Genomic DNA, 21,859 nt, shown 5'->3' with positions numbered 1-21,859 from the left:
AAACATACATGGAGCTGCTGACATATGCATTTATTTGCCTTATGGTAGAACTCTAGGCACTCGCTTTGGGTTTCTTTTTTCTTTTTTTTGCATGGGCAGGGAATCAAACCTGGGTCTCCAACATGGCAATGGCAGGCAAGAACTCTACCATTGAGCCACCGTGGCCTGCCCGGGTTTCTTTTTTAAGGTAAGAAAATGACTACTTGAACCTAAAACTACTGAATACAGTTGGCTGAACATGCAGGAGGATGAGGATGTTAAGGATTAGAGAGGTGACTTTCAATATGTTGCCCTAAGCCACAAAAACAAATTTACCACCCACAGTGGCACCAGCATTTATTTTTACTCTGACTTATGTACTAGTCCTGGTTTCCATTTTAATATTTAGAGTGTAACTTCAGCTGATGGACACTTTGTATAATAAAAAGCTTTTTTAAAGTATGTGCGCACATACACACACACACACACACACACACAAGATAAAAAGCGGTACTGCCAGTGCCTGTGGCTTTCATGGAGTACATTTGTGGAGCCCAAAGCTTAGTCCTGGATATGTTTATAGCACTTTAGCTCCGTTTGTGAGTTTGGAACCCTTCCAAAAAAAGAAAAGAAAGACATATATTATTGTTTATAATCTGCTTTATTCCTCCAAACCTTGACTGAACAGACTTGTGGATTGCTGTTTAAATCCCTCAGTGCCTTTAACTACCACTACAGTAAGTGGTTAATGCGCATTCTAAATGAAGCTTGGCCTCCACTCCAGGAAATCACTTTAATTGAGAAGCATTAAATGTTAAAATGATTTTTTTTTTTAATAAAGCCAGCACACACTGAGTATAAAAATCCTGGTCTACCAGTAATATAGTCTCTTGATTATCATATTCCTCCAGCCTGGGTGAGGTCTAAGCTTTGCAATTGACAGGTGCTGAAAAAGTGACTTTCTGTTCCCTAGGTCACTATCCAAAGGCAGCCACCTATCAGCTGACCAGTGAACAGGCAACCTTTAAGGACTCCACTTTAGAGGAGGGGAGGGAGCTGTCAACTTTGTAAATGTTTGTTTTTCTGGAATAACAAGCTAGTCCCAGGGGACTAAAATATGAGATTTAACCCTATAGTCCTTGCATTGCTGTGCAGAAACCATCTGTTTAAACCTATTTACCATTTTAACAGCCTATTTTAGAACTTACTTCCAGCTCTGTGTATGTGCCAAGACCACTTTTGGGGATCTATATTTTATCTTTCAGGAAGCAATTCCTGTCTTTTCCCAAATTCCCAGTTCTCTCCTGACCAACAGGAGATCTTAGTTCAAGGTTGGCAAGCAAAGAGAGATAAATCTTTTTAAAATAAAAATAAAAAGCAACTCTCCCACAAGCTCGAGAGACATCCCAGCCTCTGTCAGCCTTGAAAGGTCTGGCCAGGTCAGTGGTCTGCTGAACAACCCTTGGTATAAATAAATCTGTAAACCTTTTTCTGCTAGGAGCCCCTTCCATGTTGCTATTCTTGACCTTATCATTTTTGGGGGGTTTTTTTTTTTTGACATGGGCAGGCTCTAGGAACCAAACCCAGGTCTCCGGCATGGCAGGCAGGAATTCTGCCACTGAGCCCCCATTGCACTGCCCTGTCAATGTTTTTAAAAGAGAAAATGTGCATCCTATTAGGGACTGTCTGTAATTTGTTCGTTTAATTATAAAATAACATGGAAGCATTCTAAAGGAAAAATTCTGAAATCACGCTGAACAAAAATAAGAGAAGAAACTGAACAAAGAGATGATAAAGACATGAATGTTACATGCAAAAGCCCAGTCCTGCTTTCTCTAAAAGAATATGATACATCCTTCCTATAGCAGGTGCTGATAATTTAAAAAACTTTTATTTAATAGTTTTGAGGGGTTTTTTATTACTCTTTTTAGATGTATGATAAAAAAAAAAAGTCCCACTTCCTCCTGATTTGGCCTCATTTTATAAACGTTGCATTTTTCCTCCCTCCCAACTCATGGTATTTCTCCAGCAGCAGTGGCTGAACAGTATTTACCTCCCTGCAGTATCCATGATCCAAATAAGCATACTAAGTTTATTGTTTACCACTCACTGCACAGCCTGACAAAAGGAGTTTGAAGAAAGGCAATAGCAATTCTGAATGACAAAATTGAAATAGCATTTTTCTGAGAAAGAACAGCAAAGAAATTAAATGATATTCTTTTTAGATTCCAAGGGCAATTTTAAAAATAAGTCTCATATATTAAATCCAAGGAAGTATGTTCAGATACGTTGAGGATCACCTGTTTTATTCTGTCAAACCTTGACTAAACAGACTTGTGGATTGCTGACGTACCACCTTGCCTTGATCTCTCTTTGTCTTTTTCTGGTCTTAGCTTAGTAGAATCCTGGGACTAAAAGATAGGAAAGCAACAGAAACACTGACTGAGGAGCCTCCATTTTTTTTTGTTCTAAGTTTGGATTTTATTTCATTCTTTCTGGCCAGTTAGTCTTTCCTTTATTCTTTAAGCATCTGTCCTTTTGGAAAGTCTATTGTCAGAAAATCAGATTGCTCAGGAGCTAGTCTCTAGTGACCCAAACAGGAAAAAACCCAGATCCTCTCCTGTCTTTGTGAGCTGAGAATACATTTTATAATTCAAAAAAGTGGTTAGCATTGTGGTAGAAGCTATATTCCACAAAGTGGAAATGACCTGATGAATTACGAGCCTGATAGGCTCAAAACAATTGTTAGTGTATTGATAGCAAAGACTCAATATAGACAGGCTGGTGAAAAAAGGTTTGAGGAAGGAAGATGAGCTAAACTACCAAAGACATGGTGTCTAGTGCGTGCACTGACCAGCACCCCCAGGCCCTGCAGCAGCGCCTCAGAAATGCTGAGAGGAGGAACCACATTTAAGAGCAGCAGAGCCCTGCGCAACCACTTTGTGAGTTTCTTTAACAACCATCCAAGGGACTGAACAAAACAACAACAACAAAAGACCTTATCTACAGAATCTCCTGTACTCCCTATCAGCACCCCACTCCCCTTTGATGCTCTCATCTTCTCCACCTTCTCTTGGTAGGTACGTGCCCAAAGGTCTTTTACCTTCTCAGCCTAATGAAGCATTTACCAAGGAGATGATTCTGAAAAGGATTCATAAATCCCTCTCCTTGATAGCACTTTGGGCCTCTTATACTAAAGGGCCTTTAGCCACCCAAGAATCTCACTGGGCATCCTGCCTCAGAGGTAGTATCTTTCCTGTTTACCTGAGTGGACTATGAGGCACAGAGTGGGTGTAGGACTTAAGTAGAGGCACAGGGTTAGACAGAACTCAGAGGCCCAGAGCCTGCACTGTACCTAAGCAAGTTGTCATCATGTGTAAGGCTCTTTTTTTCAGTTGCCTCTGCCCAGGAAAGGAGGAAGAAAAAAAGAACAATCATGCCACACAGAAAGTAAGATGTCAGAGAAGTTGGCACTGCCACTATCTGTGGAATCTCAGAATACTTTACCAAATACTCCAGGACTACTAGTAGCTGAACTGTGATAAATGAGTTTTCTCTGCCCATTTTCTTTAGCCAAACTCTTAGCACTGCCCCGTAGAACGTTCTGCAATGATGGAAGTATTTTCTCTCTGTTGTGCAAATATGGTAGCCACTAGCCACATGTTGCTATTGAGCACTTGGAATGTGGCTACTGTCACTGAGCAATTAAACTTTTAGTTTAATTTTAATTAAATTTAAATAGCCACATGTGCCTAGTAGCTACCATGTGACAATGCAGCTCTGGATTTTCTGGAGGTAAACAAAACTAATCATTAATGGAAAAACACTCTAGTTTTTCTAAGATGTAACCCCAGATCTAATGAAATGTTATGACTTTAATTTTTTTTTAATAATTATTTTGATGAAAGTGTCTTTGATGCTCTTTCCATCTCAGCTAAACTTAAGGTCCTGCATGCTAATACAGCCTACTACAGAGAAAACACCTGGATGGAGATTTTCTTAGAAAAGTTTGTCCAGAATCTCAGATGAGGTCTTTCTGTTTCTCTGTCCACCTCCCACCCAAATACAGACATTTATACAAACTACATCTGGGGGGGGGGGGGATGATGTGTGAAGAACTTTACATATGTAACAGAACAAACAGTAACTAAAAAGTATGTGGTCAACTGGTGTTTTTCTGCCCATATCCCAGAGTCTAGAAGCAGAGGATTGGGCCACAGAAAATGGCTATTAGAAAAATCAGCAACTTCCTCTAATCACTTTATTGAATAGATCTGGTATTTTCATGGTTGTAAGCAGTTCTGGCATTCAGAGTTGTATTTTTGGTTTCTTTCTAGTGGTAAAAGGATTTGATATCAGCTCAGCTTTTTATTCTCTTTATGTCAAGAGAAAAAAAAACTTCCAGAGAACCAAATGAAAAGCAAGACACATAAGTTTCTAAAGAATTTCCGTCTTTATTTTACATAGTTTTACCATACACATCTCATGCCAACACACAGGAGGCATATATACAAACAAACTCACCAGCTTCTGGTTTCCGAAGTCACATGGCAGTAAATAAGGATGGGTGGGTCTTTATCTTTTTCTTTTTTTCCCCCCAGGATATGAGACATCATTTCTAACTGTACAAAATTTACAATGTGAAGGGTGAAGGCAACAATCGAGCGCTTAGGGGGGTCCAGGGATTTGAGGTCTGAATGCAAGCTCAGAGCAGCTTCACATCTGGGTCCTGCAGCCCTGAAGTGCTTGTTTGGCTGAACATAGTCCTCAAGTGGGAAAGAAAATATGGTTTCTGTCTTTAGGTGGGCAACAGATGGGAGTGGGGTATCCTTCCTCTGTCCCCCTGTGCTCTGCCTCCCTAAGCAAAGGAATGCTTGGCGCACCTCCCAAACCTGCAGCTGTCTTCTCACCAGAGCTAGCAGCATGAAACTGTGCTTTCAGTGTAGTCCTACCAAGCAGAGTGTGGATGGGATGACTTTGCTGAGCTCTCTCTTTTTGGCTCGAGTCACTGTGTTAAAGCAGTTGGAGCAACTACTGCCAAAAGGGCCAATTGACCAATCCAAGAAAGAGAGAGCCAGTGATGTGCTTTTTATTTAGCTTTCAGCATGCCCAGAGCCCTTCAGCAGCAGGCAATAAAACAAAACTCATTTCCGCTTAATTGAATTTTTCTTCATCTCATGGTTTCCAATTTTTAAAGTGCAATGTTTAAAAATGAGCCTCCTCAGTCCTTCCAGGTCCCAGTGGCCAAGGAAGTATGGTCATTATTTCCATGGTGATACCAATGCTGTCAGTCGTGTCCTGTGGGAGGGGTTGTGTGGGTGTGTAGGGTCCAGATAGTAGACGCTCACACAATACACAGCTCTCTTGCTCATGTGAAACCTATAGCCACCTCCTGCAAAGAGGAAGTTATTTCAAAGTATCCAGCTTAAGTTTGTAGTCTCATTCTACAGATTTCTTATACTTCCTTGCAAAGTGTACTTAATTATGAAGTGCTGATGGCCCCCAGTTACCATATTAGATTTCATGTTTTACAATGGCAAAAAAACAAAAAAAAAACTTTTAAGGACACTGCCAAATGCTTTTCTTATGTCGATTTTGTTCTCTCTCCCTGATATTCCACTGTACTAATTTACAGGAACAATGTTATCAATATGGTAGCCTTTCATTTTACATTATAAACTATCAAATGAGTCAAGAAGGGGAAAGCATAAAGGCTGAATTTGCCTAAGATTGCACAGCCAGTCCCTGAAAGGGTCATGGACCAAGCTTCCCAACAATGTGATTTATCCAATGGGAGCTTAGCCCTTAGTTTTGATATTTCTTCCATGGTTTTATTACTTTTCAGCAAATATAGATTCATCCTTAGCCCATCAGTTCCCGTTTTTGCTTGTGTTAGCTATTGCTGGAATTGTGTGTGTGTGTGTGGGGGGGGGTGTTTGTTTGTTTGTTTTCCTTTATTTTGTTTGAAGAATTTGCTCCTGGATTCAGAAGCTTCCTATTCTGAAGCCTACCAGCCAGACACTGGAGATAATAGTTTATCTTAATTGCTCTCTTGGAACCAAAGACAGGTCCAAATATTACAAGTGCTTCTAGGATTCATTTCAGTTTTTGAAAAATCATCCCTGTCATGGTTAACAAAGGAGAAAACAGTTACGATGTACAACCTTACACCTCAATGATAGACTGCTGAACCATAGAGGGTGCCTTTAAAGAGAATCTAAAGGTAATGTTCTTTTCTTCTCCATCTCCAAACCACAGAAGAGCCATGGAACAGTCATGGCATGCAGTGGCCCATTAGTGGCACCAGCCCATCCACAATGCTAACCCCACTTGCAAGGAAATGCATTTAAAATCTGAGCCCTGTTGTGGCTGTGCTTCTAAATGAGGCATCAGTGTTTGCCATGCTGCTTTCTGGGGAACGTAAATAAAGCTATCCTGGCTTTTTGGCCAGTACTCTCTGAAGAGTTTTTCCAGAAATCCAATCCCACCAATACCAAAGAAATTACCACCAACATTAACTGCACTGAGTTCCACATGAGACTTATCTTTTTAGTATGAGCGAGGAAGACCTCCACTCTTCCACCACTGAATTGAGAATAAGTCATGATTAATTCACATCAAACAAACAAAAGCGGTCAACTTCATAGCTACTTAATTTGATCCTAAAAAAAAAAAACAGTACTATGCAGAATTGGGAATGCCCCCCCCTTTAAAAATCCTGCTCTCTTCCTACTATACTCACCAAAAATACGAAGTTCCTCTGGAATCTCATGAGATACTAAGCCAGATAATCAAGTTTTTAAACTGGTTTCTCACCTTTCTCATGTGTATTGTGAGCAACCTGCTAACAATGTTGTATTTAACAGATCCTCCAAAGAGACAGCCGCATTTTCTTTTCACATGGCTTGTTATCTTGCATTTGTGTCATCACTCTCACCTCCAACTCTTCACATTACTGGGTAATTCCCAATAGCACAGAAGTGGATAGGTTTGGCATACCATTGTCAGTAAACATGGAACCTCAAGGAAAGAGTCTACATTTGGAGACTCTCTGCCCCAAAAATTACTATAGTTGCAGTACACCAAAAAACAAGAATACACTACAAAATTGGTCAGAGAGGTGGTGGCCTGAAGGCTGATCCCAGGAATTTATTGACTTTATATTTTCAAGAAGCTTAACTGAACTTAGTTTAGTCCTGATAAGAGGTTTACAAAGGAAGCAGCAGCCAAAGATAAACTTCCTTTCATCTGGTAACCAGACTAAATCTTCACAGTCCTCAAAAGGTGATGAACCATTAACAGAAGGAAAGTTCTTTAGGGTGTTTGCTCCCATCGAAAGGAAGGCAATGCCTTCTCAAAATCTTCATACTCTGCTGATCTTGTTTCAGAGAATGGGGGCCGGAAGAAGCAAAACATTTCCCAAGGGGACTGGGATAAATTCCACCTGACTAAATTTCAATTTGCACATGGCAGACTTCCCGTTTAACAGGGGTATGGTGCACAACGTGGGAGCTGAAGCACCATTCATGATGGTATTTCCCATCCAAGTGCAGTCTGTCTGTCGCAGGAATGGCAGCTCATAAAGCAGGGGTTGGCTTGCCCATGCCTCTGGTTTAGTGGCACTCTACTGCATGCTTGTAAGCCATCTGCTGGAGAGCTTTGCCTTTTTGAGTGCAGAATTGGAACACCGGGCATGGCATAGTTCAGCCAGCAACCCAGAGAGATGCAGCCCAAGGACCACTTGGAACACTTTGGATGGTTTTACGACTGCTCTCTAAATTATTCCTCCCATGTGGACTGGCCAACAAGCATCTCTTATACCTTCAAGAGACCAAGATGGCCCTTCAGTTAAACCAACTAGCACAGCAGAGAAAATTTTCATTTTTAAAGTGGGGGGAGGGCTTTCGCTGCAAGTGGGGTGGGTTTGCAGCTCCTTCAAAATAGACACCCTGGAAGGATGGGGAGCTCTGGGAGACTGGTATCTGCATGTATGGAATCTAAGTGTGTCTACAAATGTTTCACTGATTGTCGTTCTGTTCTCTCCATATTTTAGTATTGATCATTTTGTAACCCACAGCCTGTCTTATGGAATAAATAATATGAGCAAATTAAAAAGGCACACTGTGCACTGAAGGAACTCATCAGGCAGTCGCTGTAACGGTGGTCCAGGACCACTCAGCACCAGCCTCGAAGTCATCTGCAATGAAAATCACTTCTTGCCATCAGAGATTAGGTGATATTCGTGGAATTTGTTAAAAACTAAAATTGACAAATATTCTCTGGTTTGTCCTCCAGGGTACGTTAAGAAGTCATATTTTCACAACAACAACAAAAAAGAGAGTGGGCATGTTTTAATGTCAAATTGTGGCCATCAAAGTTTTCACTGACTTTTAATAACTGATTTTTTTATTTTGAAAATCAGGGTTCAATACGGGTGGTTGAGAAATCACTTTCATTATACTGAAGGGACATGATGCCTCTACCTCAGGAATCTCAGTTCTGGTGAGATCAGTGGTTTGGGACGCATTGTGTGAAATACACCAGTCAGAGTGGAGTTCCCAAAGGCCAAGGTGGCAGTCAGAGTCACCTCATGCTCTCACAGCACCGAACAGCCAAAGCTTCTAAGCGGGGTGGGAGGGGAAAGCCAACAAGCCAGGATTCCCTATAGCTCTAGGCTATATATCCCTGTGCTGTTCTGAGAGGAGGCTGCTCGCCCACTACTGCCCCAAGAAAATAATGCCCTAGAATGGTCTCACAACCTTCTAGGAATCAGTGGAGGTCTTCCATTGAAAATAATGGAAACTTCCATTGGCGCACTTTCAGTCCTTAAAAGGCAAGTCTCTTTTGATCTTTGAAGATATTCTCTCAAGCCAGAAGGACAGAAGGGTAGGGAGGAGAGCTGTTTAAAAAGGAGGATGATCCATTTCATCGAGCCAAGAAGCTGGGCTAGTCGGAAAGTCGGGGTAGCCTACACTGCTTCCTGTGGAGATGTCAGAGATGGGTCCCCCGGCCATGGCTCTCAGCGTCTGGCTTACTCCCTGCCCTGCATGTGCAATGATGCCCAAATTACTGTCCACCGTGTAATCCAGCCCATTGAGCAAAGGAGCGTGGGATGGCAGGGACGATATGGAGGATGGAGACTGGGGGACTCCATAGGGGCTCCCATCCCTCAAGTCCTGATAGGATTGTCCTGTCCCATCCATGGAGAAGCTCCCATTCATTAACTGTCCGCCTGTAACGTCCCCCACGTTGCCATAAATCCTATTGGTGTGTCCAAGTTCTGAGAGAATCTGATCTTCTGTGGACAAAAGAATGGAGATTTATTGTCAGCCACCAGGACTCTAGTCCCCTGCTCTTCACAACCCAGGAATACACATTATCAAGAAAGAAGCCCAGGATGTCAGCTGCCTCACTGCAGAGCCTGGGTCAGATGCCCCCACATGGTGAACTGACAGCCAGAGACTGACCAAGTCAAGGGGAAAAACAGAAGAAACACCTTCAGCGATTCTAAAATCCCAGGTCCCAGAAGGCTAGATAAATGTTTGGTGAGCTAGTTGGTCCCGTTGTGGTTCATGAACCTGAGATGCTTTGCTACATCAAAAAGTGGGCCAAACATTATCCACAGCATAATTGGAAGCTGTATGCTAACAAGATTTACTCTAAAAGCGTTAAGGCTTAGGAAGGAGTTTGGTTTCATTGGTTTGGAAACAAACAGGCCCATATGGTAAGTGCATTTGAGGACCACTCTTAGACGTGTACAAAATCCTTCTGGTCTGCCTGGAAAAGAGGTTCAATGTCAAAGAGCTTGGTTTCTTTTTTGGAAAATAAGATCTTCACTGAAGACAAAGTATTGGCTTGATTAAGGCAAATGGCTCTTCTTGTTTCTTAAAGAATTTCATGAAGGGGATCTAATCAAATCTTTGCCACCTGAAAGAATTCATTTCTCCAACAGAAGCAGTTTTAGTCCTTAGAAGGGATTATAGAATTCCCCATACAGACCAATGATATGTCAGCCCAGAGGACCTGCTGCACCCAACAGAAGAGAGCTACAGTACAAGATCTAACAATTCTGTGTGTTTCAGACATTGGTTTCAGCAGCCTCAACCTGGCCAACAGGCCTAGAAGTTGAGCATAATGCCCCTGCGCTCTTTTCAGAGTCCCGCAGAGCAACTGTGCAGCTGAGCTACCACCCCCTCAGAGCACGAGGCTCCTAGCAGGTGGCTCGTTCCATCCTCTGCCCCACAAACAAATGTGGCTATTTCCCACACCGCCTGGCTTTGTGCATCAATACCTGTATAAGGCCTCCCCAGACTGGACTCTGGCACTCCATCCCTTCTGACAAGCTTTCCTGAGGCCTACCCATTTACCCTTGAAAAGGGAGGAAAAAAAAAAAAGAGGAGATGGGGACTTTCATGTCTTTTAAAGAGAGTAGAAAGATGAAAGCTCAGCTCCTCTGTAAAATAGCCATTATTTGGCCTTTTATCTATACCTGTCCTCCCATATGATCAGGGCACTGTGGGAGCCACAGGTTTCCTGTGGGAACAACCATACCTTCCAGGTATAAGAATGTGCTTAGCACTCTCGAAGCACATCTATGGTGGCCTGTCTTCACTGCTCTCCCCGAAAACATTGGGCATTTGGGAGGGAGACAGTTATTTCTAATTTATAGATGGGGAAACTGAGGCTCAGAAGCAATGAATCGATTTGACAGAGCCACAACTAGAAACCAGGTTTCAGACCCCCCAGCTCAGAACTCTTTCCCCCACACACACAGAAGACCTTCCATATTTGAGGATTCAATATTTGCAGTTATGGCTATTTGCAAACAACCTGAGGATCCACAACATGCAGTAATTTGCAATTTTGCTGATGCACAAATTTGAATATAGCGCATGCTGCAAAGCTTGTGTGCGGGGGAGAGGATGAAGTGAGTGGTGGGGGAAGGGATTTCAGAAACAAGGCCAGTCCCCCATCTCACATGCACTCACAATATTGATTTCACCAGGGAATGGGGCCTTGGAACTTTCAGGGACCATGAAGACAGGTTAGTGCCCCTGCAGAGGGGAGAAATGCTGGAGAGGGGCTAGGGGCACAAGGCTGGGACGCAGGTATCTGCTCACAGCTAATGGGCTGGTGAGGGAGCACCCAGTCAGCAGGAAAGGAGAGGAGGCCTTGGGCCCAGGGGATGGGCCTGGCCAGGTCCCAAGGATCCCAGCTTCCATACCTCAGCAGCAATGCTTTCTTGTTTTCTATTCCTTGTCTTCAGGAGCCACTACCAATTTCCCCCACCCTTTCAAGTCATAGGGAAAATCCACAGCTCAGGAGGGAGTTGCCAAGGCCGCAAGAAAGATCCCTCCTGAGTGTTAGGAACTACTGTTTGCCTGGGGACTTTCCTAAGGCCTCAGCCTGGCCCCTCCAACCCTGCTCACCTCGGAAGCTCAGCTCACTGTCACTAACCCCACAGTCCTCTGCAGAGCTCTCCTTCTCCTGCTTGCTGCCTCCCCGGCTCCTCTTGACGCTCTTATAGAACTGCCCCCAGCGATGCCGCCCCGCATCCTTCTTCAGGCGTTTCTCCTTGGCCCTTCTGTTCTGAAACCAAACCTGCCACACAAGCACAGGGGACACACTCAAGACCCAAAGCCAAGAACCCAGAACCTCCAGGCCCCCCAAGGCAGAAAGTTGGAAACAGGCTGAAGCCTCAGTAGAGCTCAGGGCCTGGAGTGCAGGCACACCTGACTCCCTCTTCCTAGGCCTCAGAATTCTGTCCCCAGTTCTGGCAGATTCCCTGGTGTCACGGCCCTAAGTCCAACTCCCCCCAGGGGATCCCTGACACCACTTAGGAGGTGGCGTCACTAAGGCTCCCTAAAGCCTCCCCATATAGAGAGAGTACAGAGACAGCTCAGGACATCTTCTAACCCTGTTCCAGGCCCATGAAGAGTGGTGACGAGGCCAGGATCCCCAGATCCAAGGAATCCTGAGGGTAGAAAGCTGGTGCCTCACCTGTACGACCCTCATGTCCAGGCCTGTCTCCGAGGAAAGCTGCTCCCTCACGTGCCGGGCAGGCTTGGGGGAGTTCTTGTAAGCATTCTTCAACGTCTCCAGCTGCTTCGCTGTGATGGTGGTCCGAGGCCGCTTAGCTCCGGCCTCTGAGTCATCTGCAATGAAGACCACTCCTTATCTGGGTTCGTCCCGCTGAAGTAACTGGGTTTCCTTCCTCCCTCCCTCCCTCCCTCCCTTTCTTCCTGTAATGGTGTCTGCTAGGTGCAGGACAGGGGGCAGAAATGCTAGAAAGACGTGGTGCCCACCCTCACGGAGCTTACTCTTGCACCACAAGCCCCTCTCAAGTCACTGAAAAGTGAGGAGCACTGTCCTTCCCTTGGCTCCTCTGGTGCTCCCTTTCCCCTGCCAGTCCAGCCTCCCAGCCATTCATCGCACTGAATGTATATGAGTCTCTGCCTTTCAGGACAGTCATACTGTGATTGGACATCCTCATGAGTTACCAGCCTTGGAAATCTCAGCCAGGGCTCTGAAGGTGAACAAACCACAGTGAAGGCCGTGTGCTGTGCTGCCCCAGGCGCCCCCGCCCCTCTCTCCCATCAAGAGCCTGTCTTCTCCCCAGGTCCCGCCCTCAGCCGCAGTACCTTCGCCATGGCACTCCTCAGCTCAGAGCAGGCTGAGCCAGCCGGGGTGCACAGACACATTCACTAGCTGTCTAAGCAATGTTCAAAAGCTCGGTCAGAACCCATTAGTGGGTTGTAAAGTCAATTTAGTTGTTCAAAACTAAAACTGAAATCAGATGGATGGAATGGGATGAGATGGGTGGGATAGACTAGAGTGGATGAGAGTACTGTTTCATGAAAATTGTTTTGTTTTGGCTGTATAGAACATGTGTATGAATCAAACTATAAAATGAGTTTCTTGCTGTGGATCATGTAAAAATTTTTGAAGAACACGGGTCTATGGAGTGTTGAGGTCAACATACTGACTGATCAACAGTGTCTTCAGTGGATTTTGAGCAGACAACTCAAGATCCCAGAAGGCTGAGGAAAACCTCCAAAATTCTTTCAATTCTGTTATAAGGAATTAATCCCTTCTATGTTTATAGAGATTACAGCACAATCGTATTTCATGCAAATTTGAAGTGCACAAATGGGTTCTGACTGAGGTTTTAAACATTGCTTAAAGACAGCTTAAAAATATGGCTACAGTCTTATTTTAATATTAATACATAAACTTTGAACTTAGACCACCAAAGCTTTTTTAATTCATCAAGAATCACTTAATTTAAAAACATGTTGGCCTAGGGAATTAGAAATTGTTTTCACAATAGCCAGTAGCAGAGCCACTGGAATATAACCCTGTCATTCTTTCTTGGTGTCTCATTAACTCCTCCCTGCTGTTTACGTGAACAGGGCTTTTTTCTTTCGATTAGGGGGACTATTATGCTGTTATTTTAACATTCACTGTTGTTATAATTTAAAATCTTTTTTATAACCTATAACAGTGTCATCCAAGTATTCATTACGTAGTGGTGGCAGTGCTCATGCTGAAAAATGTACCCAGAAATCAATAACTTTGGTACGGAAGTTAAATGTGATAAAACGCTACGAAGAAAGCCAGGCGAGACCGTGATACACCAGGCTGTTAATTTAGGAGAGAGCATTCCATGAGGTGTTAGAGATAATGCTGAGAAAATAAAAAGTAGCATTAAGGCAAAGATACATTTCACCGGTTATAGATTTACGTGCTCCTAGAATACATTCCCCCACCCCCTACTTTTTACATTAATTCCTTTGGGAAAATTAGTCTAATTTCCTATGGGAAAATAAGTCATTAGTTTTTAATAAGTCAGGGTCTCTAGGACTTGTCCCTGATATAAAATGCAGCCTCAGTATATTAAAATGCAAAAATCTAAGGAGATGGAACAAATTAACAAAATCATTCACACTGAGGTGCAAATAGCTGATATTAGATCCTCAGCTTAGTTCAAGGGTACTGCAAGCCTGAAAGAGGCACAGGAACAACACTGAAAGGAAGAGCCACATGCCCACAATGCACTCACTTGCGTTCCCCTATTACACTAAGGATTGTCTGATAGCACAGCATGGAGACGTCTGCACCTGAATGACAGCCAGAAGCAGGGGGAACAGGGCGGAAGTACCATGTAACCTATAGCCATTTTTAAGCCTAAAGCAAGCCTCACCTTTTTGTTTGTATTTCTCTTCTCCACTAGAAATATCTCTACGCCTCAGCAAAACAGCCCCCACGTGGCAGGTCTTATTACCCCACATATGTAGCTGAGAAGCCAAGGCTCAGCCAGTTACACAGCTGTCCAAGGGACCCCCCCCCCCAAGTACATGCTGACCAGAGATGTCCCATAACCTCCGACTCCAAGTCCAGTGTCTCTCCCTCGCCTGCTGTATTCCTCAATAAAATCCTTGGCCCCACTGTGAGATTCCCGGCTCTCCAGCTAGATTATGACCCGTCCACACTGACGTCCCCCTTCTCCGGAGCCACCCACAGCAGCAGCGGGTGGTGTGCAGTGTCGGATCTGAGGGTGGGCTCTGACCGTGAGAACGCGCTGCGAGTTGGGGAGGGCAGGTGTGCAGGGGTGCGTTCTTATCATCTCCAGTGAAGGACATTAGAGTCCTGAACCGTCTTGGTACCCCTGAGTCCATCTGCTTTGATGGTTTATCCCTGACAACATGCCCTAATCTGTGACGTCACAATTGACTCCCAAGCAACAGCATTCAAGGGAGCTGTAAGCAGCCAGAGCAGATTAATATATTAAAGCAAACGTCCTTGGGCTGTGGGCTTGTGAAGGCCCTGGAGGAAGTAAGCCGAACACTTCTGTCCACACTTAAGGATCAGGGCTGTGGGTGCAGCGGGAGAAGAGGTCCTCAGCGGCAGGGAGAACCTGTAGCGCGCGCCCCAGGGCAGCCTTCCTGCCTCCAGCCAAAGCCAAGCTCAAGGCTCCCGTTGCTCCACCATAAAGGGCCCTTGTGAATTGCTTCTGTCTTTTCACCACCCAAAATCCCTTATTTTAAACTCCATTTGTGAAGAAAAAATGAATCTCTGCATGTATTAACCTAATATGTATGATATATGTGTGGTGCCCAGAAAAGATCTGGAAGGACATATATGAAATTGTTAGGGCTTTCGTTTCTTTTCCTCAAGCCCAGAGTTGTCAATGAGAGCTGCTTTCCACAGTTACACCTAATTTGATAAAGTTCTAATCAAAAGCAAAGAAATTGATGTTTCTGGAGCTCATGAGTCTGAGCTCTCCAGGCTGAGTTTGGCCAAATCCCAAATCCAGAGCCGGGGTGGACAGTGCAACGCCCCCACACTGCAGGGACTCTGGGGAGCCAGGGGCCCAGGGCGGTTCTGGCCATGGGACCCACAGCTGGGGGTGGGAAGCAGGAGGGTGGGCCACAAGGAGCCACAGTCCACCCGGCCTGCTGAGAGTGGACAGGCCAGAACCACACCCACCGAGGCACTGCCCAAGAACACGGCACTGGAGGGCAAGGCCAGTGCCTGCGCACAGGCTGCCCAGGTTTGGGCAGGTTTTCCCTGGCTTGGGGCATGATTCTGGCCTCAGCCAGAGCGGACATCTGCTGCAGACCATGGAAAATGGCCCCTGAGGTAGTTGAAGTGGCAGGTGGCAGTGGGTGGGGGAGAGTTATATTTTTGAGTTGGAATTTCCCTGAATGTAGCCAATTTTCCTTCCTCTGCATCCTGGTGTATCTGACTTGAGCACCTGCTCCAGAGTCCTGGGCTTGGGGAGATGCGACAACCCGTCATCGCCCCGAAGTCCCTGCCCCGGAGAAGCTCATGGTGTGAGAGGGAAAATAAAACACAATTAACTGACATGCAAGATGGCCCATTCTAAGGATGCCTTAGGCTAACGGCTCTCACTGACTGCGGCCTCTGAGGCGTGGAGGGCTGGGGTGGGCGGATGTCCCCAGATACGGGACTCAGGTGCAGCTCCAAGTGTCCACCCCCAGTCACCCCTCAGCAGCCCCGGCCCCTTCCCAGGCAAGGAGTCCACCAAAAGGGTGAAGACAAGTTTCCTGCTTGCTCCTAAGCATCTAGTGCGGGAGACAGGCATGCTTGAAATAGCCCTTAATCAATTACTGCTTCAAAAAAGTCAGCAAGTGCTAAAGGATTGGGGGGGGGGGGCGTTGGAATTAACTCTCACTGTGCAGATCTCAGAAAGCTTCTCGGAGGTGGTGTGTGAGCTGGGCTTTGAGGAATGGCTCGGGAGGGGCAGAGAGAAGAAAGGGCCGCCTGGACAGAGGCCTGCAGGTGTGAGGGGAGCGGGCAGGGCCGCTTACCATTCTGCTTGGCCGTCTCGTAGTCCTCCTTGCACACCAGCCGCCCGTCCTCCATGAGGTAGAACTCGTCCCCCGTGGCCAGCTGCCGGCTACAGATGATGCAGGCGAAGCAGTGCAGGTGGTACACGAAGTCCTGGGCTTTGCGGACCACCTGGGTGGGGGGGATACCCTGCTGGCAGGCCGTGCATTTCGTGCCGAAGCGCCTGGCAGGGCGGCAGAAAAGGATTAGGGCACAAAGGGGGTCCCTGGCTCCCCCCACCACCACTTCCACCGGCCCCCCTCCCACCCCATCACTCCAGCGAATCCAGGGGCTCCCCACCCCCTAACCCGGGCCACCCAGAGCTTACCCTCTAGTACTCCCCTCTGCCTCCAACTAGCATCACTGCTTTTCAACCACAGAACGAAGGGATTGTATCAGGACGAGAGTGCCCAAAGCCTTGTTCAAGCTGACATGTCAGGCTTCCAAGATGTCCCATTAACACCCCATCAGTGAAGCCCGGCCAGGGGGAGGAGTTTCTAGGTCCCCTCCATGAACAGGCTGTTTCTCCCTCAGCCTCCTGATGAGGCCGAGAGCAGCAGCCTCCCAGGAAAGCCTATTCCCATGGGCTGGTACAGAGCAACCAGCAAAAACCTTTTCTGCACGCTCCCCACCGGAGGAGGTCCCGTGAGGCTGGGAGACAGCACAGGCCGGTGTCCACCCTGGAGCTCCCGAGAAATCGCACCCGGTGAGCAGAGTGGGGGTGTCCCTGGGGGCTTCTGTCTCCTGCCCCCCACTGTCTCCCCTCCCCTCCCCCCAGCCCACACTAAAGCTCGGTGCCAGCCTCCACCCGTCCCTGCGCACAGCCCCTGGGGTTGATGGGCTGGGTGGGCCCAAGAATCCGCATTTGTAAGCCCCTGAAGTGTTCTGGGGCTGGGAATCTTGCCAACCTCAGAGTGGAAAATACTGCATCCGACCTCTCCCTGGTCTTTCTGGACCAGCACCGAGGAAAAAGGAAACCACCTGCTGCCACACTGGGCTGACAAGAAATAGGCACATTTAGAAGATGCCCAGAGGGGTCCTTTAAGCACCCTCTCCCCATTCTGGCCAGAGCATCAACAGAGCTGTACAGCGATGGTAGGAGACTACGGGAAATTACTGGGCCAGTGTAGACACGGGCAGTGAAAGGGGTGCTTTGCCGCAGGTGAGTCTTCCCGGCTTCGGGAGGGAGGCGGGAGTGGTTGGGGAAGCAGGGGCAGAGTTTAAAACAGCAATCAACCTAATTATTCATGACATTTCACACAGCAGAACTTTATCTTCTTCAGGATGAAAGACTTCGCCTAATGGATCTGGGGAAGGTTTGATTTTAATGGTCCTTTTAACTAATGCTTATAGGCAGCCTGATTTCTCCTGAAAGGACAGTACATATTTCATCCACATTAATACCAAATAAATTAATTATGATCATGGCTATCATGATGAATCCCAGATTAATGCAGAATGATGGGTCTCTTATGCCATAATGATACCTGCTGAGGGGGCTGCAGAGGCCTGGAGCAGGTCTGGCCAGCTGCAGCTTCTGAACTGTACCCCCCGCCTCCCCCCGCACATGGTGTCCCAGAGAGAAGTGGGGGCAGGTCTCTGAGTCTAGGTGGTTAACCCCCAAAGAGCCAGGAGTGTGGTCCGGGACTGCTCTGCTGGGGCAAGATGCAAGCAGGTGCTGGTGGGAAGGGCTGAGACGTTTGGCTTGGGAGGATCCCAAACTCCTGAATTCCTGGAACGCCTCTTTTTGGGGAAGGGGGGGTGCATGGGAACGCGCCTCTCTTTTAGAGCAGGAGTTCTCAGCCCGAGACCCAGGATGGACTTTGAAAAACACCCTTCCCCACCGTACTGAGTTGTTCAAAACCGTGCATTAGGAAGGATACTGAGCTTTCATCAAATTTTCAGAATGGTCCAGGACCCAAAAAAAGTAGAGTTAAAAAAGATTTGTTGAATAAGCAAATCAGCAAATAATGATCCATGATGGAGAGGGTATGCACAAAGATGGCCCAATCCAGGCTGGACAACAGGGAACCTGCCAGAACAAAGGTACGACCCAGGCTGCCCCGGCCTGTTGTAGAGAGGAGAGGAGACAGCTCGCCCAGCGCGGCTCCATGTGCGTGCATGTCAGAGAGTTTGTGTACGTGTGTGCATGCGTGTGTGCGTGTGTGCGCGTGTGCGCGTGTGCGCGTGTGCGTGTGTGCGCGTGTGCGTGTGTGCGCGTGTGCGTGCATGCGTGCGTGCGTGTGCGTTTGGGGAACAAAGAGAAAGGAGCCTGGATGTGTGTTACTAGACTGTGTTGTCAAAATGCCAGTATTTTCATATCCAGTCTAGGCTCCTTCACGAAGCAGGCGTTAGAAAAATGAAACTCCACCTCCATGGTCTCGCCGCGGCCCATCCCACAGAAACCACCCAAAGTCGCGAGAATGTGCCCAAATTCTTTGCTGCTGGAGCTGGAGCAGAAGCAGCACCAGAGAACTCCCCGCATTCCTCAAAAAGCAAGTCCTCCCTCGGTGGGCAGCCTAGGGGCCGAGGGGGGCTGGGGGAGCCTCGGGGCAAGCAGGACCCTCCCGCGGCCCTCCCCTCCCTCTCCGCTGAAGCGCCGGCGGCCCTCAGTCACCACGGCCCCCGGTACCACCAGCGCATCAGAGACATGAAAGATAACGGGGGATAAATTTAATCTACATACCGACAGTGATTTATGCGTGAGGGTTGCAAGTGTACAAGAAAAATGAAAAATAAATGGACTTTCCCACCAGCATTTTTTAGCGATTGAAGCAATTTTCCTGATTGTGGGATTTATACCGATGGTGAGTGGAAGTGGCTCCTCATTACCTTTCTCCCCTGGGGCACGGTCAGCGGGACCCCTGGCTGCGGGAGCTGCTCCCATCCCTTGGCCCGAGCCCCCCCCTCCCCCACCTCCACCTCCAGCCGGAGTCGCGGACCTGGAAGAGCGCGCTGTCCTTCGGAGGGTGGACGTGAGGAAGGCCCTGTCCCCCAGTTCCCACATCTTAGACCGGCCCTGCAGTCACAGCTGAGAAGGCCAAGGCCCAAACAGGCTTGGTGGCTCGTCCTGGGACGGGCAATGGCGAGACCCACGGCCACTGGAGAGTGCCCTGCTCCGCGCCGGCAGAGCTGGCTGCACACTGGCCCCGCAGGCTCACCCACCTGACCGAGCCGGAGGGGGGCCAGCGGTGGGCGGTGGGGGCAGCGGCAGCCCAGGGAGCAGCGCTCCCCGAGGGTTTTCTAGGCAGCCCCGCCTGGGGGCCTGTCATTGAGCACCTGCTGTGTGCAGGGCCCTGTCCACTCGGGGCACACCCCGCTGCTGTCACTCACAGAAAGACCACACCTCTGGGCTACCTGCCTGGCCAGGCCCCAGGGACAGCCATTCCTCTCCAGAGGGAGCAGCTGGAACTGACCTCAAAACAATGAAGAAAATGCAAGGAAGGACTCAGAATGGCTCCTGTTAGTTCCTCCTCTGACCAGCACCTCTAGCATTTCTCTTACCCCTGCCAGACCCAGGCGAGGCAAACAACAAAGGCCCACTGAATGAATGAATGAATGAATGAATGAGTGGACTGCTCCTTAAAACTTGGTCCGAAGCCGTCAGGGAAGAACGGGCACTCCACATAACCGCAGCTCCTAGCAAAGGGGAATTGAAACTCAGGCCGAAATGAGGCCTGCGGCTTCCTCAAGCTCAGAACTTTCCACCCCATTTGGCTTTCATCCTCAGCATAAGGGTTTGTTACAGAAATGTTTCCTGAGGCCAACCAGAAAGAGGGGTCTTAGGATACCTGTTAACATAGAAATCGGAGGCTCAGAGGTAAGGAGCCCTCCCCAGCTCACACAGCCACGTGGGAGAAGAGTGTGAGCTCAGTTCTGACCCGACACAGCGGGCACAGGGCTGCCCGTCAGAGGCAGCAAACCACTGAGGAGCCAGCCGTGCACCCTGGCCCTGGAACTTAGGCAGAGGGGCCCCGCTCCCCCGCACCCCAGTGTCCCCAGCTGTGTAGTTTATGGGGTCCCCAGGCTCTAAGGCTGTCAGCAAGAGGCCACCAACCCTACAAATCACGGCCTGCCCCGGGGCCCTCGGCCCCACAGTTGGCACTCCCGTCCCTGAGCAATCCCTTCCACCCCGCTGCGGGGGCCCAGGAGCCAGGGCCTGGGGGCCGGGGGAGATGCACAGACATCACCGCGGACTCCAGCGCTACCCTCAACCCTGGAGAGACAGCCAGGTCTTGAATCGCTTGGGTCTCTGCCTTTGCTTCATCTGTCTGCCTATCTGTCCACCCCTGATGCTCTTCAAGGGCCGGGCAGGGACAGACCTGAGGGTGCCTGGATCCTGCAGAAAGAGGGCGACAGGCCCTACATTGGAACCCCACTGGCACCCACCTCTGGAGCCAGGCACACATAAATCCTGCAGCACAGGTGCTCTGGCCCAGTCCTGATTTTAAGTACTGTCCTATGATCAGGCCCAGGTACCATGCTTTGGTCACTGAAACACTAGTAAGAAAGGCAGCTCCTGTCTATCCAGCAGCTACTGTGGGCCCTGCACGGTGGCAGCATTTCAGTCTCACCCCCAGGCCCTCAGGCCGCAGCCTCTACCACCCTTCCATGGGGCAGTCATAGCCCCATCCCCAACCTCCTCATTCCCTGGACAGCTCAGCTCCTGGCTCACCATCCCCCGTTACGTTTCTTGGCAAATTCAACATCCACACAGGTGATCCTTCTGCCCTGCCCTCTCAAGTCTTTGCCCTCTTCCCCCCAAAGATCAAGGCCCCCATCATCTTCGCCTCTCACTCCCATGGTCCACCTTAGACCTTGTGGTGCCAGTGACTGCAACACCTCCAAGAGTGACTTGCCATCCTCTCGCCAGCAGGCCACCACCTCCTGTCCCCTACCTCACCCTTCTGGAATCCCAACTCTGACGGTTCTGCAAGCCCATGGGAGCAGCCGGCCCACTGACCACCTTCCCACTGCCCCCCACTGCCCTCCTTACCCAAAAAAGGCTCCATGAGAGTCCACATCACTCCTATACCTCAACTCCCCTGCCCCCCCCCCCAATCCTGGGGGGAAACACGCCACCCTGCTGACTGGGCTCACTTTAGAGTGATGAGAGCTCTTCCAGAGGACCCAGAAAGCATAATCTACTTCCCCAGTCCATTCACTGCCCCCAACCTCCTCGACACCTGCTCTCTCTCAAGCTTCCCATCCTCAGACTCAGCTGGTGGCCTGGAGAAAACAAAAGCTCTCAGAAAAGACCTTCCACGCGCTCCCCCCACCCCGCCTGCTCCCCACCTGCAAGAATGTCCTCCAGCTACCATCCCCTTGGCCTCCCACTCATCCATCTTCCTTTTCTGCTGCATCTTTCCCATCAACAAGCAAGCATGCTGCTATTTATCCAACTCAAAAGAAAAAAAGACCTTCTTTGACCTACTCCATCTACCACCCCATTTCTCTACACCCTTTCAAACAAAATTCTTAACAGAAGGCCTGGACTCAGGGTCTCAAAAAACCCTGCTCCTGGCCT

General features: G+C 48.2%; 1 protein-coding gene across 1 annotated transcript in view; it reads right to left on the bottom strand.

Moving 5' to 3' along the window:
* Positions 1-4,434: 4,434 nt before the first annotated feature.
* LHX4 (LIM homeobox 4) overlaps positions 4,435-21,859 on the bottom strand; it is a 28,766-nt gene continuing 11,341 nt past the window's right edge. The window contains exons 3-6 of the mRNA XM_077156785.1: positions 16,314-16,516; positions 11,980-12,134; positions 11,409-11,580; positions 4,435-9,277 (exon numbers count right to left, since the gene is read on the bottom strand). Of these exons, the coding sequence (XP_077012900.1) occupies positions 8,883-9,277; positions 11,409-11,580; positions 11,980-12,134; positions 16,314-16,516 (925 nt within the window). The 3' untranslated portion in view covers positions 4,435-8,882. The remainder of the gene's footprint in view (positions 9,278-11,408; positions 11,581-11,979; positions 12,135-16,313; positions 16,517-21,859) is intronic.

This window comes from Tamandua tetradactyla, chromosome 4 (genome assembly GCF_023851605.1).
Source record: "Tamandua tetradactyla isolate mTamTet1 chromosome 4, mTamTet1.pri, whole genome shotgun sequence".
NCBI classification, from domain to species: Eukaryota; Metazoa; Chordata; class Mammalia; order Pilosa; family Myrmecophagidae; genus Tamandua; species Tamandua tetradactyla.
Note: the sequence above shows the minus strand (reverse complement) of the source record. Positions and strands in the feature narration are given on the sequence as shown.